Source organism: Manacus vitellinus, unplaced genomic scaffold, assembly GCF_001715985.3.
Source record: "Manacus vitellinus isolate BGI_N305 unplaced genomic scaffold, ASM171598v3 scaffold_40_pilon, whole genome shotgun sequence".
NCBI classification, from domain to species: domain Eukaryota; kingdom Metazoa; phylum Chordata; class Aves; order Passeriformes; family Pipridae; genus Manacus; species Manacus vitellinus.
Window position 1 is genome coordinate 2,160,273 of NW_021940541.1, and position 16,495 is coordinate 2,176,767.

The 16,495-nt window shown below is 40.8% G+C and overlaps 1 protein-coding gene across 1 annotated transcript in view; it reads right to left on the reverse strand.

Moving 5' to 3' along the window:
* Positions 1–10,070: 10,070 nt before the first annotated feature.
* The window catches only part of MKI67 (marker of proliferation Ki-67), a 19,073-nt gene continuing 12,648 nt past the window's right edge, over positions 10,071–16,495 (reverse strand). The window contains exons 14-17 of the mRNA XM_029961987.1: positions 15,794–16,487; positions 15,073–15,139; positions 11,618–14,641; positions 10,071–10,820 (exon numbers count right to left, since the gene is read on the reverse strand). Of these exons, the coding sequence (XP_029817847.1) occupies positions 10,681–10,820; positions 11,618–14,641; positions 15,073–15,139; positions 15,794–16,487 (3,925 nt within the window). The 3' untranslated portion in view covers positions 10,071–10,680. The remainder of the gene's footprint in view (positions 10,821–11,617; positions 14,642–15,072; positions 15,140–15,793; positions 16,488–16,495) is intronic.

The window sequence follows — 16,495 nt, forward strand, 5'->3', positions numbered from 1 at the left end:
AACTGCTGAGGCCAGGAAAGAACTTGAAGCAGGAGAAAGGTGAGACTGGTAAACAAAGGCTACTAAAGAGATTAATCTAAGCAGCACTTTAATGTCACATTTTCTTTTCAAGATTTTCCACTAGCATAAGATAAGAAAATAAGATTTTTGGTTTTTTCACTTCTCCTTTACATTTTCAGCCTTCTTCCCAAAAAATATTCACTTACCTATATTAACATGACTTTTGTTCCATTCTGAAAGGCATCCAGGCAAATAGTTCAAAGCAAGCCGTGACTCTGTACAAAATAAAATAAAATAAAATAAAATAAAATAAAATAAATAAAATAAAATAAAATAATAAAATGTTTCAATTCTGAATAACTAGTCAATCTACAAAGAAACTTTGCAAGGTGTTAGACACTCAACTCTCACAGACCTCAGTGGGCAGTGAAGGTGTCAAGCACCTTCTGCTTCGACCACAACCCTTTTCTCTGTGCAGTAAAGCACCTATTAATTATGTACATGACAAGTATTTCCTCCAGCATAAGAGACAAATGAAATCAGGAATGTTTTTCCTGATAAAATGCAATCCCACCTCCTGTTCAGGTGTTTTCCACCTCTACAGTCCAGCAGCACCATGATAAACAGCAATTTATCTGTAATAACTTTGTTGTCTTGCTGCCAGAGTGTATCACACATTTAAACAGGCATGTTTTGAGTAGGGACAGCAAAAAACAATCTTCTTTTTTGCCCTCACATGCTAATTGTCACAGCTGAGAAATTACAGAGTGCTAGGAAAGCTCTTCCATGCTGTTTTGCCAGCACACTCCAGTCCTGCCCTCCTGCATCCCTGTAATTCCAGCCTTTGCCCTCTCCTGAGCAGACGCTGCTAAATTGGGTAGTGGTTTTGGAAGTGAACAAATTGGGAGTAGAAAGAGACCCCAAGCTCATTTTCAATTTTGTTCTGAGCTCCTATTTGAACTGGAGTACTTAGGAAAGCAATAAATAGGCCAGGGCCATGGGGGAACAGCACTTGATGTACATTTGGGTCAGGGGCTACCACTAGGATTTCCTTAGAAATCCAGATGAAATTGTATTAGAAAAAATTCCAACCACAAAAAAGTTTTGTGTGGAGCATTGTGGCAAGCCAAGCTCATAACAGTGAGGTACAAAATAGAAGAGAATGATACTTAGAACAAGGTTTATTTTACACAGTCACTTACACAATGAAAACTTACCTCCTCCCAAATGTCTCAGCTCACATTTTAAAATGGGCATTTTACACTTTTATGATTAATCCCTATGAGAAGATACAGCTGAGAGAGGCCATACATTTAAATCTACTTTTTAGCAAAATCTCTAGTTTAGTAATACTAGACTTATTAGTGATATAAGCAATATTAGATTTATTATTAATATAAGTAATATGAGAAATTATTAGTGATAAACCAATAACAGATTAACAACAAAATTTCTGTCTCAAAACTTACCACTATTATATAGATCCTTAAACTACAATCAGCACTGTATTATCTAGTTTATGGTAGTTACATAATTAAGTAAAATAACAAATCTCTCTGTCCTTGTCTTTGTTCTTCTGCCTTGTCCTTTTGATGATTAACACAGAACGTGGTGACAGAAATTAATTTGTTTTTTTAAAATGGAGACTTTATTAACAATTTGAATTTTGGAGGAGTATTTAGTTAAGTTTGCTCTACTTTACTCATGTAAAGAATTTATGTTAGAATGGGCAAGGCTGAAGAAAGAGAAGAGATTTAGATGAAGTATTAGGGAGAAATTCTTCCCTGTGAGGGTGGGGAGGCCCTGGCACAGGTTGCCCAGAGAAGCTGTGGCTGCCCCATCCCTGGAAGTGTCCAAGGCCAGGTCAGACAGGGCTTGGAGCAACCTGGGCTAGTGGAAGGTGTCCCTGCAGGGGGTGGAACTGGATGGGCTTTAAAGACCCTTCCAACCCAAACCATTCCAGGACTCTGTGAAGAAATTACTCTTGTTCTTGGACTGGGAGGGGATCAGGTTTATGTACAAACACATTCCTTGGCATCAGGGCATGATGGGAGGAGTTCAGCCCATGAGGTGCCAATTTAATGGATTTGCTCCCACAGAAATTTCCTTGCTAAATTTTAATGAAAAATATTAAAAAACGCAACCTTAATATCATCAACTGAAATATCTGGAGCACCAAGAGCAAGGCTCAATCCCCCTCTCCAGAAGAATAATGAAACCTTGCTCTCACAGACTGTCTTGTGGGACAACATATTCCATGAATTGATGTTACTTATTCTAAATGAGGGGTGACAAGAGACCAGGTGTGGTGGTTTCACCCTGGCTGGATGCCAGGTATCCACCAAAGCTGCTCCATCACTCCCCTCCTCAACTGGACAGGGAGAGACAGAGAGAATGGGGATCACTCCTTTCTTCTGCCAGTGCTTCCTCCTCAGGGAGAGGAGTCCTTCCCCTGCCCCAGTGTGGGGTCCCTCCCATGGGAGACACTTCTCCATTAACTTACCAGCTTGAGTCCTGTGATATATCTTTGCAGACACATTACAATATCTTTATTTTAGAAGGATTCACTTGCACATTTTTTAAGGAACTTTTAATGACAATGCACAATTACTGGTAAGTGGAGCACCTTGATGATCATTCCTGTCCTGCCTTTTGAAACAACAAAGGGGACACTTTGCTTATTCATAGAAGTAGATTTGATTAATGGAAACAACAAGCAACTGTTGTTAATCATCTGGATTTCTTTCATTCCTTCACAGTTGGACACTGTTTATATCACTCTGGAGTGAAAGTAAATGATAAAATAGTTCTTGTTATGGAATGAATCATCCAAAGAAATAACAGAAAAACACAGAAATTCCAAGAAATACCTACCTGTGTTGTTATAAAGACAAGGTCCTTCTCTTTAAAGGCCTTTCTTTAAAAATGGGACAAGAAGTTTGAAGAGCCTGTCAATATCTTCTTCAATATTATTTGTTGACATCCAAAAAGTCAAAGGCCATCCTGAAAAAATAAAGGCCTTGTGTCCATACAGTCCCAACTCCTAAGGCAAGTTCTCAATTTGATTTTACACCAGCAGGTAAACCTTCTATCTAAACAGAAATACTTTTCATTACATTAAATGTAGAAGAGTCCCAGCTCATAAAGTCCAGGATGTTTGTTGCTGATGGGTTTCAATTGTGCCTGTCCCAGTGAAATAAGACCCTGTAAGGTTATGACTATTTTTATTTTTCTTTTCATAAGAAAAGTCAGAAATCATAGAATTCAGTCAAAAATCATAGAATCCCAAAATGGTTTGGGTTGTAAGGGACCTTAAAGCCCATCTCATTCCACCTCCTGCCATGGGCAGGGACACCTTCCACTATCCCAGCTTGCTCCAAGCCCTGTCCAATTTGGCCTTATTAACTCCTAATTAATCTGTCCTGTCTGAACATGGATATTTATTTGCCTGAAACTATTTTATTTGAAATCAGTTGACGTGATGGAAAACACCACAACTGCACCTGCAGGGTCCCGTTGTCAGTGCAGTTGTGGTGTGACTGAGGTCACAACATGATTCAAACAAATTTAGTTGCCCACTGCATCTTTTAGTGACTCAGACAGAATTAATTCTCATTATTTCTCAAAATAATTTCTAATAAAGGTTAGCAAACCAGCACAATATACATGTATTTTGCATAGAATCGTTAAGGTTGGAAAAGACTTTTAAAATCATCAAGCCCAACCATCGACCCCTTGAAACAGTTACTGAGAAAAGACTGATATAAACTGAAAAAGACTTTTCTGTCTTCATTCCCTAAGGCAAAAGTGTTTCCTCTTCTCTTCCTGCTTCTCACAAGGGAATTGGTCTTTGGAAAACATTAAAAGAGGACCTAGAGAAAGGGTGTTACTTTCAGAGAGAGATTGGAAAGTTCCTAACATGTGTGCTCAGATGACTTTTCTTTATTCCTATATCATCTCCTTGTTCTGTGTGCGTGTACAGGTATGAGAGTAAGGAAAAGATAATAAAACCCCAATTGACCTCAGACTTTTGGGTTTGAAATTTTACAGGGACACTGAGATGAGAGGCCAGGAGGGAGAGACACTGGGAAGGTGAACAAAGCAACCCCGGCCATTGCTTTTTCACCCAGTAGCAACATTTTAACCCAGTGTTTAAAAAGATGATGCTCACAAATAGGGTGAAGTCATGTATTCAATTTTGCTCAACTACTGGTGTGAAATTTTAATCAAAAAACTAGAGAGCTCATTCAAAAAAGAAATTAGTGAAAAAAAAAAAACTTTGGTCGTCTCTCATCAGTGAAAACTGATTTAGTTATGCAAATTACTGCTATGAATATTAAACCACTGATGAAAGGTTTTTAATGAAGGGATCTTTTGTTTTGGAAATGCAAGGGTATATGCTTTAATTTCTTGCTAATTTACTGTTCTTTGATAATGTTCACATTTTCCCCAAAGTGACTTCACTGATGGGTTTAATACTGTGAATAGAACTACAGGCCAACAATACTGGTTTTGACAAGCCTTCCCCTGTGTAACTATAGATCATGATTTGCAGCCCCTTATGCACAATTCTATTAGGGTGAATTTTGTCTACAGGGCTTTCCATGAAATGAATTCTCATTTTAATGTTAGCCTCCTGCAGTTTTTAATTTTTAATCTGTAATATGAAATTGCAAATTTTACAAACATCATTTGAAAAAGCCACTAGGACAGAACCGAATGCCAAAGTTTACATATTGCCTAATTAGACTGTTATGAGAAGCAGCTTATCAATGTCAAGCCAAAGATCATCAAAAAATCCAATTACTAATTTGAAAAACACATATATTTATAGGTTCATTTTGTTTAATTTGCATCCGATTAGCTTAATAATTGTTTAAAAATTGTATTAAGGTTAATAATTTGGGTTCACTTGGCAACACACCTGGGCTGCAAGTGGTTCAGCAGATCAGTCGGCAACCCCAGCAAAAATAAAACTCCCTGGTAATCTTTTCCATCAGAAAGCACAGAGAGCTCATTACTCAAATGACAAGGCAGTTTTAACTACGAAAAGGTTTTAAATCCACTCACTGCTGGCTCTCCTTCCAGCTCTGTCACTGGTCAGGCACTAAGGAGAGAGGGTGGGCTGTGTGGGCTCTCCCAAACCCTCCAGGAGGATGCACCTCAGTATGTTCCGTCTTGTCACACCAGCCCAGCTCAGCTCTGAGATCCTAACACAGGGTTTGGACTTTTAAAAGTTGGCAGTAAAGGAGAACAACAATGTGCAACGCAAAGGGTTTGGTTTTTTTTTTCCTTTTTGTGGTCAATTTAAGTGAAACCTCGAAGTTGACTTTTACAATTACAGAATGAAAAGGTCTGCGGGGTGAGTCTTGTGGCTGGACTCAACCTTAAAGGTCTTTTCCGGCCTAAATGATTCTATAATTCCATGAAATAGGTGCTACATCCGACATTACTTAACAATTTTGGCTCGTGGAAAAAGGTTCATCCCTCTCCCGTTCCTCTGTGATTTTGTGTTGGTGAGGTCTGTGCTGTCCTGAGAAAACACAGTATTTGCCAAGAGGGAAGTGCTATGCCTATGGAGAACACTGATCCTGTGGATCAGCACAGGACAGCTACGGACAAAAACAAGGAAAAGGTGCAGTGGGATGGTGGTGTCCATGTTTCATCAGGTGATGAGCACTGGGGAAGAGAAGCCGCCTCTGCCCTGAAACCCAAAGCCAAACTCTGCCTGGGACTCCCTTTATTAAAACGGGAGCGTGGCTGGGAAGGGCCATCCTTTGCCTCGGGATGCAAGTCTTTCCCTTTAGTTAATGGAAAGGAGTTGGCTTCTCTAGAGGGGGAATGAGAGCACAAAGCCAGGCTGGAGTGCCCTGGAGGAACTGCTGTGTCTCCTCTGACTACACGGGGACCTTGGGAGCCGAGTCCCTGGGTGATCAAATTAGTCGTTCTGCCGCCTCGCTCCCTAATTGGCATCAGGGACACCAACTAATGAACAGTGTACAGTGGAACAAAGGAACACACACTGGAAAAGGAGAAAAATTAGCTGGTGCTAATTGGTGGGCTTGACTTTGCTGGTGTTAATCACACACGATTTAAGACAAGGGCTACAAAGTAGTGGCCACACTCTAAAAGACACTCCATTCCTACTTTACATAGATATAGTGAGATATACTGTCATAAACTGAGAGACTTCAGCTTCAAAAGAGGGGTTTTCACCTGGTCCTGCTCCTACATTAGGCTGATAAAAGCCTCAGTTTTACTGTAAACTTAGGTGCAGGCTTTGGCTGAAAACACGCTCGCTCTCATGTCTGATTTCTGATCTGGCTGACCCTCCTAGAGGGTTTTCTCATTTCCCAGTATTTAAAAATAGGTCGTTCAGAGTTTTATGAACACATGCAAAATATTAATTACAAAGTTCACCCAACATAGTCTTGGTTTGCTGGTGGGATATCTCGTCCCTCAAAGAAAAGCAAGGATTTGTGACAGTGCACTCTGCTTCAGAGATTTACACAGTAAATGCTCTTGGGTGGTTAAGGAAAGCTCAGTCTTTCTTAAATTCTTAAGTACTTTAGATTTATAAGTAAGTTACTGTTATAGTATAGCAAATCATGAATTCTTAGATTAAGTCATAAGTTAAGTTAAATGTTACAAAACATTTTTTACTTCCCTGTTTCTATGGTATCCCCACCTTTAATTCCCAATTCTGACTGTAGGGCTGTTGTTAAAACTGATATTTACAGTGAAATACAATAGAATGCTTTACTCATCACCACTTCTGCCACCTCTTCTGTAGAAGTTGGGGCTACCAAACAGCAGTTTGGGACTACAAGGGTGTATTTTAGCCACACACTGGAATTTAAAAAGTCCTTCTGGAAAAAAATGTACCACATTAATATTTGTTTAAACTCATTAAAATAAAAAATCTAATTTATAATATTGAAAATCAGATCAGTATTGTTTTCTTGAGTTTTCCAATATGGATGTTTTCCCAATTTTTAGGGTTAATGTCCACTGCTATTTTATTTTACTTGGTGAGGACAAGTCATGATGACAATGGTTGTCCCAGACTGACAGGTACTCATGTACCTCCCACTCACATGAACCACAAAAACATATTAATATCTGCCTTCAATACCACTAAAAGTCCACAGATGACCCAACACACCTGACACTTAAATTCTAGCTGGGTTTCCATTCCCTTTTTTAGTACCAGGGAAGGAAAAGTTACTTCAGGAGATGTTCCTCAAGTTTATTGCCTCCGCAAATTCCAGCCTTTGGAGCGCACGTGCCTCTGGTTGCAAGCCTGAGAAAATTCCCTAATTATGACTTTTAGTTGGCATGTAACCTCACATGCAATTTTTAAACGGGGTGTGAGTTCCCACCTGTCTCCAGGTTTTTTTTTGTGACCTCCTCTGAGTACCAGCCGTAAATTATATTCTAAAGAAACAGGGAAGGAAGCTGAAGTGGGAATCTGTGGAGACAACATCCTCAAAGATCCTCAATTACCTGCTATCTTTTAATCTTTGAGAATTGCCTCCATCCGATCTCAGCCTTTGGGAAATTATCAAACCTGGCAGTGTTTACCACTCGGCTTCAAGGTTAACAACGACACTCACCCCGTTCTCTCCTAACACCCCAATGTCACGTCAGGAGAGGGAAGCCACAGAAAGAGAAAACTAAAAGGTGGAAAATCCAGACCAATACAAGTTTTCTTTCCACACTCCAGGTAATTAAGCAGCTGATCTTGCTGTCAAGAAACTCTTTCAAGCCGAGAACTTGTAGTGCTCTGACAGGATGTTGGATTTGAAGGAGAGCGGCAGGAACAGACAGAACCGTGGCATTGTTTACAAGGCAGGTTTGAAATATCAAAATCCAGTTTTGTTGTCAGGAATTTTTTGAAGGTTTTTAAACCCTCCACGACAATCAAGCTGCTTTTTCAATCTTATTTACGTGATTTATTTTTAATAAGTGTGGAGATGAAATTTAAAGTGTAGGTAGAGTACGCAGGTTCCCACAGTGAACTGACGTAGATCAGTGACAACTGACAGCCCAGGGGAGACAAACACATCGAAAGGAAGTTCATACAAATGCTCCTGCTTAAATAATAGATACCCTGGAGGGATTTAAAAGCCATGTGGCACTTGGGGACACGGGTTAGGGGTGGACTTGGCAGTGCTGGGGGAATGGCTGGACTCAATGATCTTAGAGGACTTTTCCAACATAAATGACTCCGTGAGACTATGATAGCATCAACAGTCAGCTCTCCCTATTTAAACAAGGTTTATAGTACTTATTTCTTCTTTACCACTCCTTCAAAAGCACTTGACAAATTACCTTTTAAATATGTTTGTAGATATAAAAATATATAAATATATATCTCCCTGGCAACTTGTAAATGCAGGTACAGTCATGGATAATTTTATGAGCATGACAACCTCTGCTTCCTGACTTTATGTCCCGTTCTCTTCTTTCTTTCCTTAAAAAAAGGGCCCAGATCAAAAATTTAAAAAATTTACAATGCAGAAAAGTTGGCATTGAATCCTGCTGTGTTTCCTTTTTTTTAGATTTGTGTTGCCACACAACCAACTGTGAAGATGTAACACTAGAGAATTCATGAGATTTGAAGTTTTTCTAGGGAAGAAATTTCCTAGAGAAAAGAGAAGTCTTGTTTCTTTGGGTGACCCTTCAATTAAAAGCTTCTTCCAGGGAAGTTCATCAGCAAAACTTCTGAGAAAGATTTACAATGTCACATATTTTGAGTAGAAAATACAGTTGCCCACACAATACATCTTTATAAATGAATTCATGTTGAATATCAACATGAATTCATGTTAAATTTCATGTTAAATATCAGTTCTACAAAAGAGCTCTAAAGGAAATCTACTCTGGAAACATTCTGAATCGAGAGCAAAGCCAAAGTCTGCATGTCTACAGTGCTCTCACAACCAAATCCAAGCTTGGATCAAATCCATCAGCCACTTACCTTGTTCTCCTGCTGGTTTTCCTGGACCACACCACTTATTAGTATCAGAAAATATTCCTCAGTGTGTCCTTGATTTCCCAGCCATGGCATTTGGGCAGGTGCTTACACAGAGATCATTCTCATTTTATGGGAGATGGTAGACCTTTGCTTTCCTACAAGATTTGAGGGCTAAAGTTTTAGGGTTGCCATGGTTGGGAAACAGTTTTTTTGAAGAAAAAAACAAACCAACCAAACAAAAACCAACAACAATAAAAACCCACCAAGAAAAAACAAACAAACAAAAAACAAACCACAAAAGATACTCCACTTTCCACTTCTCAGGTGCTCTGTATTGCTTGGGTCAGTTTTTATTAATATTCTCCCCCCCCCAGTGCCAGCCATGGTGTGTCACAGGCCCAGGGCAGGGACTGTCCCTGTGCTGGCACTGCTGGGGCACCTCCAGTGCTGGGGGCAGTTCTGGGCCCCTCAGACCAGAGAGACATTGAGGGGCTGGAGCATGGCCAGGGAAAGGAACAGAACTGAGGAAGGGTCTGGAGCACCAGGATTGGCTGAGGGAGCTGGGGGGGCTCAGCCTGGAGAAAAGGAGGCTCAGGGGGGACCTTCTCAGTCTCTGCAACTCCCTGACAGGAGGGGGAGCTGGGGGGGGGGGGTGTCAGGCTCTGCTCCCAGGAAACAAAGGACAGGAGAGGAAACGGCCTCAAGCTGGGACAGGGGAGGTTTAGGTTGGATATTGCAAATATTTCTTCATGGAAAGAGCTGTCCAGCCCTGGCACAGCTGCCCAGGGCAGAGGGGGCATCCCTGGAAATGCTCAAAAAAAACATGTGAATGTGGCACTTGAGGACATGGTGGTGGTGCTGGGGAACAGTTAGACTTGATCTTAGAGATCTTTTCCAATCTTAACAATTCTATGATTCCAACTGTAGGAACATCCCTAACTCCTCACAGACCACAGAAACTTCCAGGCTTTTAATTCAGGTCTAAAAACTCCCCAGAAGTTCCATGTCCAGGCTGAATTTTCTCTCTTTCTACATTTAACAAATTAACAAGAAGCCACCAGCCTCAAAGACAAATTACCCATAAAAGATCCTAAAAACCATCTCCAAACCACACCAGAGAGAAGGAATTTTTGAAATAAACCTGAGAGAAGACAGTAGTAATTATACATTCTTAACTATTCATAGGAACACCAAACACACAAGTCCCAAATTGTTTACAAGTTTAATGACTTGCAAATCTCCACTTTTCAGTAAAAAGAACTTAATTTTTAAAGAAAAAAATTATCAAAATTTCAGTATAATAGTTCTAATACAGCTATAGTTTTTTTAAAGAATATTTACAGAGCTCTAATGAAAAATAAAAATAAGCATATGAAAATTCAAGCAGAAAATAGCTTCACCTGGCAGTAATATGGCTTCCTGATTGCTGTACTAATTAATAGAAAAATTGGATAAATACTGGTCTAATAAGATGTATTTTTATGTTTGCAGCTTTGCACAAGCACCCCTGGTTCAGGAACCACCACACGTAGAAAAAGCTGTTAAAAAAACACAGTAAGAAACACGTTTTATAAAGGAATGACTGAATTATCAAAATCTGAGCTTAAAATCTGAGTGCAAATCAATTCACATTGGAAAAAAAACCACCTGGAATTTGAATGACTGAATTGATTTAAAAACTTGTTCTGGGACTCTTAAAACTATTTCCTTGTTCTTGTGCTGGATCTTGTCTTCCTGTCCATGACTCCAGAGGTCTGAGCTGCCCTCACATTCTCTTTCCCAAGTTCTTCCTTAGTTTTGTTCCTTTTTCCTCTTCCCAGTGATCCGTTTTCAGCATTCCCTATTTATACACAGAAAAAATTAACTGTAAAGTTGTATCACCAACCAAACATTTCACACAAAATTTGATCTTCACTTCCACTGTTTTTAAGGGAAATGTCCCTACTGACAACATTCCAAAGATTACATCTCTGAATCCAACAAACCAGATACAAACCCCATTCTTCTGCACATCCAATATCCTTTAAGTTGCATCCCTGAGGATTTACAGCTATTTCTGAAAGTAGGTTAACATTAATGAGAGCACCAAAACCAATTAGCTGCCATTTGAGGTAAAATTCCTTCCACTGAAATGTAAAACTAAAACATCACCAACACCCAAGGAAAGTCCTATAAACATGAAAATCTAAGTTTTATGGCAGGAAATTCCTCAATATGGAGCTCCAAAGAGTCGCTGTCACTTCCATTTCAATGTTTGTTTGATAATATTTGCATCATGGTAGTTTTTAAGCTATATCACATTAAGCTGAAAGTTCCAGGGTATACTTTAGGTGGCCAAAAGGAGCAGGGAAGTGATTGTGTTGAGCTGGTGAGGCACACATGCTTTGTCAACGTTTGGGCCACTCACAAGAAGACACTGAGGGGCTGGAGCATGTCCAGAGAAGGGAAAAGAGCTGGGGAAGAGTCTGGAGCACCAGGAGTGGCTGAGGGAGCTGGGATCTTTGAGATCTTTTCCAGCCTGAATGGTTCTGATTCAATGATCAAATTATTTCAGTCCACAGAGCTTTGCACATATTATTGCTTTATCTGCACATAACTTTGCCACCCTTAGAAAAGAGAAAGCAAATTCTCACTCACCTGATTTTAGTTTTTTGGGTGTTGAATCATCTGCTGGCAGCTGACACTTCCTTCTGCGAGAAGTGGACGTTGCCTGTGGCACAGGGTTCCCCTCCTTTCCTTTTCCAGACTGATTCCTGCCCTCACAACCAGTGGATGTCACACACAAATTCTCAGTTTCCAGAGCATTTCCATTTTCAGGCGACTCACTGTTTTCATGGAGAGAAGTAGAAGTAGCTGCCTCTGATGTGAATTGTACCGCCCTCCTGTTATTCCTCACTTGCCTTGTTCTTCCCTGGCATGAATTATTTCCTAGAGGTGTAGCTTCAGCTTCTTTAAGAATCCTCTTTTGCCCTCTGCCTTTGGGCAGGTTGGGTTTTTCCCTGAGAGAAGTTGAAGAAGTTTCTTCAGATGCGGAAGAAGTTGTTTTCTTTCTGCTCACTCTTGACAGATTTTCTTTTGCAGGTGAAGCTCCTTCCAAAAGTTTGCTCTGTTGTTCCTCAGAAGCTCCAGCCTTACTATCTTCTGGCAGACCTTGAAGTGAGGTGGAACTACCAGCCACTGAAGCGCTTGTTTGCCTCGAGTTCTCTTTTGAAAGATCCCTGTTTTCTTGGGAAGAATTCTCCAAACTCACTTTTTTTGCTTCCCTATAGTTATTCTTCCTACCACTTTGTTTTGATGGGACCTGTTCCCCCTGATTAGGGCTTGTGGCTTCTTTGAGGGCAATTTCTTTCCTCCTGCTTTTTCTCAGTTGATTTTCTTTTACAGATGAATCATCAGTTTTTAAGGGAATGTTTTGCTCTGTTTTGGGCGTGTCTTCCCTACCATTATCCACTGGCAAACGTTTCCCTCTAAGAGGAATGGAATTTGTTGTGTGTGATGCCAGTGCAGTTTCTTTCCTTCTGCCCCTTCCTAATGGTTTCTCTTCTGCACAGGACACCGTTTCCAAAGGCACACTTTGTTCTTCATTAGCTCCCCCATCTTTAGCATCAGTCTCTGACAAGCCACATTTTCTCTGGAGAGGAGCTGAACTTTTTGCGTCTGCTGCAAGATCAATCTTCTTCCTTCTGTCCCTTGCTGATGCATTTGCTTTTACCTGAGAAGTTTTATTTCCCAAAGCTGGATTTTCATCTTCCCTCACAGTCATTTTTTTATCATCTCCTTCCAGCAACCCACGTCTCGTTCTGACAGAAGGAGATCTCGATGTCTGTGATGCTGCACCAACCTCTCGCCTTCTCCCTCGTCTCGGTGGATTGGCTTCTACTGAACAGGGAGTACCTTCCAGAGCTGCATCTCGCTCCTTCACAAAAGCCTCATCTTCACTGTGATCTGCAGTTAATGTTTGTTTTTCCATAAAGGTAGGACTGGCTGTTTGTGGAATGGAATCAACTTGCTTTCTTCTGCCCCTCCTCACTCGTGAAGGATTTTCCAAATTCTCATGTTGACTGTTGTCAGTCATTCCTTCAGCATCCCCTGGTAAACTGCTTTTTATTTCAACCTCTTTGGAACTGCCTTCTCCAAGTTCAAAATTAACTTTTTTACCTCTTCTAAACACTGTTCTGTTTCTTTGTGCTGGATTCTCCTGTAGGATTTCAGTTTGCTTTGCTTTAAGTATTCCCTGTTGGTTTCTTGCCCGTTTTTGATGGCCAGGAGCAAGACTGTCACTGTTTGCAGCAGGTTCTGACATGGCAGCTGGGCTGTTCTGGTCCTTTGTGACTTGGGATGTGTTCTTGACACAAACAGAGCCCAAAGAATCTTTAAGAGATTCATCCGCTTCTGTGTCTGACCTAAACTTAGAAGGAATTAGTTTTAGGCTGCTCCCATCTTCAGTAAATTCCTCAGCCTTTTGCTCCAAAGAGTCTTTTTTGCCTCTCCTGCTCCTCGTCCTGTTTGTTTCCTGTGCTGCCCTTCTGTTTGCTTCCAAGTTCACAGCAGTGACTGGCAGTTTCTTCGTCTCCCCACATGGTGACTCTGCCTTTAATCTTTGAGATGCCTCTGTTGTAATTTCCTGAGCATTTTCTGTTTCAGATCTCTGAGATACTTCCACCTCATTCTTGATGTATGGTTGTGCTTCAGTTTGACTTGATGTTTCCTCAGTTTTCTGAATGTTCTGTGTGTTTTCATCAACTATGACCCCACAAGCGTCTGCTTTTCCTTCAGCTGAGTGCTTTCTGTTTCTAGTACTTCTTAAAGACTTAACTCTTTTCTCTGTTACCTGTACTTCAAGTTTTGTTCCCTTTTCAGGTTCTTCTTCTGTGACAGCCTCAGGATCCTTGTCAAAAGTCTGTTCATCTCTTTGTAGGACCTTTGCTGGTGGGTCTTTACGAAGCCTCCTTGTTGTTCCATGAAGTTCTGCTGAAGGATCTTGTTTAACTTGGTCATTTCTAGCCCTTCGTCCTCTTTTAGGTGGAATTGGTGGTTCTGTGTTTTCTACTCCTCTGGTCCTTTTCCTGGGTGACAGAAGCACTTCTTCACTGTCTTCTATACCACTGTTATTAGATTTGCTATCAGATTTATTTACACCTGTTTGCAGCTGACAATTTTCCTTCTGAATGCTACCAGATCCTGTCTTTTTGCCTGGATCATCTCCAGTTTCTAACATGTCATCGACGCCACACTCCTGCAAAGGTTGTTTCATATTTGCAGGCTCTTCTGGTAGCACTGAAGAACCTTCAACACAAGACTCAAGAGTCTCACTTGGATGTTTCAACTCCTTCAGTTCTCTCCTTTTACCTCTTCCTGGTCTTTGAGTAGTTCCATGTGGTTCCTGATCAGGGTGCTTCGGAACAACTTCTTGTAGGCAATGCCTTGTTCTCCTTCCTCTTCCTTTGTTTTCAGGTGTGATTGCTCCCATCTCCTCTTGGGTGCTGGAGCCATCCAGACTTTGCAATTCTTTTAAATTCACATCCTTTTCACTCTCCTTTGCTGTAGCAGGATGGACAGTCTTCCTTGGCCTGCCCCTTCTTGGTCTCTGGGAAGACTGGTCTGCACTAGTTGATTCCTTTTGTGGAGAACCTTCACCCTGGGAAGTATTTCCTTTATTTTCTAGAACAGGGCAAAGAGTATAAAGAAAAGTTAGACATTACTATGCCTGATCAAAGTATCTGTGAGTTTCCATTTTATTAACAGTCACCTTTCTCAAACAAATCACACAGTATCTTAATTTAAAAATAAAGAAATATTTTAACCAATTCCTACATGAAAAGACCAGGCTTCTGATCAAAGTTCTCTGGTTTATTTGGTAGGCATCATTCATTACTTTCAACTACGCTCTTGAAAGTCTTTGCAAAGATAATCTGAAGTGGAAACCTTAACATCAGGTTTTTCACACTAATATGTTCACCTGTCTCCAAGGGAAAAAGGATCTTAGCTCAGGAATTAGCAGAGCTCACTGAGAGCTTTAAACAAGATTTGAACTTCATGGTAACATGTATTACTTTTCACGTTCATTATTCTTCTAAACAAAGTGTACTCACCACGTTTATGACTGGAATTAGAACAAGGAGGTGCAGAATCTTGCTGAGAATCCATTACTGATCTGACCTAAGGGAATAAACAATAATCGATAAATGCCTGTCTGACAGGACAGGAAATTATAGAGCCAACCAATACAAAATGTATAGCAATACTTGTAAAAATTCTTGGCAAATCCTTTTCCCTAAAAATGAAATCAACTAATTTTATAACTCCATCTATATATCTGACAAAAGCACACAAATGTAGCAAACAATTCTTGCCATCTAAAGTGGTGTAGCAATTTTTAAAGTGAAAGACAACAAACACTGCAGAGTTAAAAAGTGACATTAACTCTATTGGTTGACAAGTGTCTAAATGAGTGCTCAAAGGAAATTGGGGTATTGAAGAAAAATTGAGTGTTTTATTGTAGTTCTAAGCACTAAGTCCAGTGATACTCAACATTTTATCTACAGAACACAAAAATCAGCACCAATAAAATTCACAAACGACACAAGTGATGAAGCTGTGAATTGTAAGGTCAGAACGGTCACTCAGAGCAACCTCAGGAGCTTCTTACACAGGGCCCCCTCAAAGAAAATACGTATTAACACAGGCAAAGGTAGCTGTCTATAAAATGCTCCAAGATACACAAAGTCATACTAGGAGGCCTAAGAATTCATTTCAGCCACAGGCTTCAAAGTCTAAACACATCCCTTCCAAAAGGTAAGGAAAGAATTTTACCTCCATTTCCTCTGGTGTATCAAACATTTCTGTCATTCCAGCATAGTCCACTTCACCATCAGAAGGTTTCTGCCTGGGCTCTGCCATGAGCCTTTGCAGCCCCACAAAATCCTCAACTGGTTGATTCTTCTGTCTGGGAGACTTCACCAATCTGCTGATACCAAACATGTTTTCTATGGGTTGAACCTTTTCCTTTGGTGTCTTGAAAATGCGGCTGATCCCAACCATGTCTTCAACTGGTGGGTATTTCTGTTTTGGGGTTTTCTGGACTGAAGTAACCCCTGCCATGCCTTTTACTGCTCCCCTCTTCTGTACTGGAGTCTTCAGCAACCTTTTAAGGGCAACTTCATCTGTAACTGGTTCTGGCTCTTGCTGTGGGGTCCTCATGAGCTGCCTAATGCCAGACAGGTCCTCCACTGGTTCTGGCTTCCGCCGTGGGGTCCTCAGCAGTTCCTTAATGCCTGACAAAGCCTCTGCAGGCTCCAATTCCTGCTTCGGGGTCCTCATGAGCCGCCTGATACCTGACAAAGCCTCTGCAGGCTCCAATTTCTGTTTTGGGGTCTTCATGAGCTGCCTGATGCCTGACAAAGCCTCTTCAGGCTCTGTGTTCTGTTTTGGGGTCTTCATGAGCTGCCTGATGCCTGACAAAGCCTCTTCAGGCTCTGTGTTCTGTTTTGGGGTCTTCATGAGCTGCCTGATGCC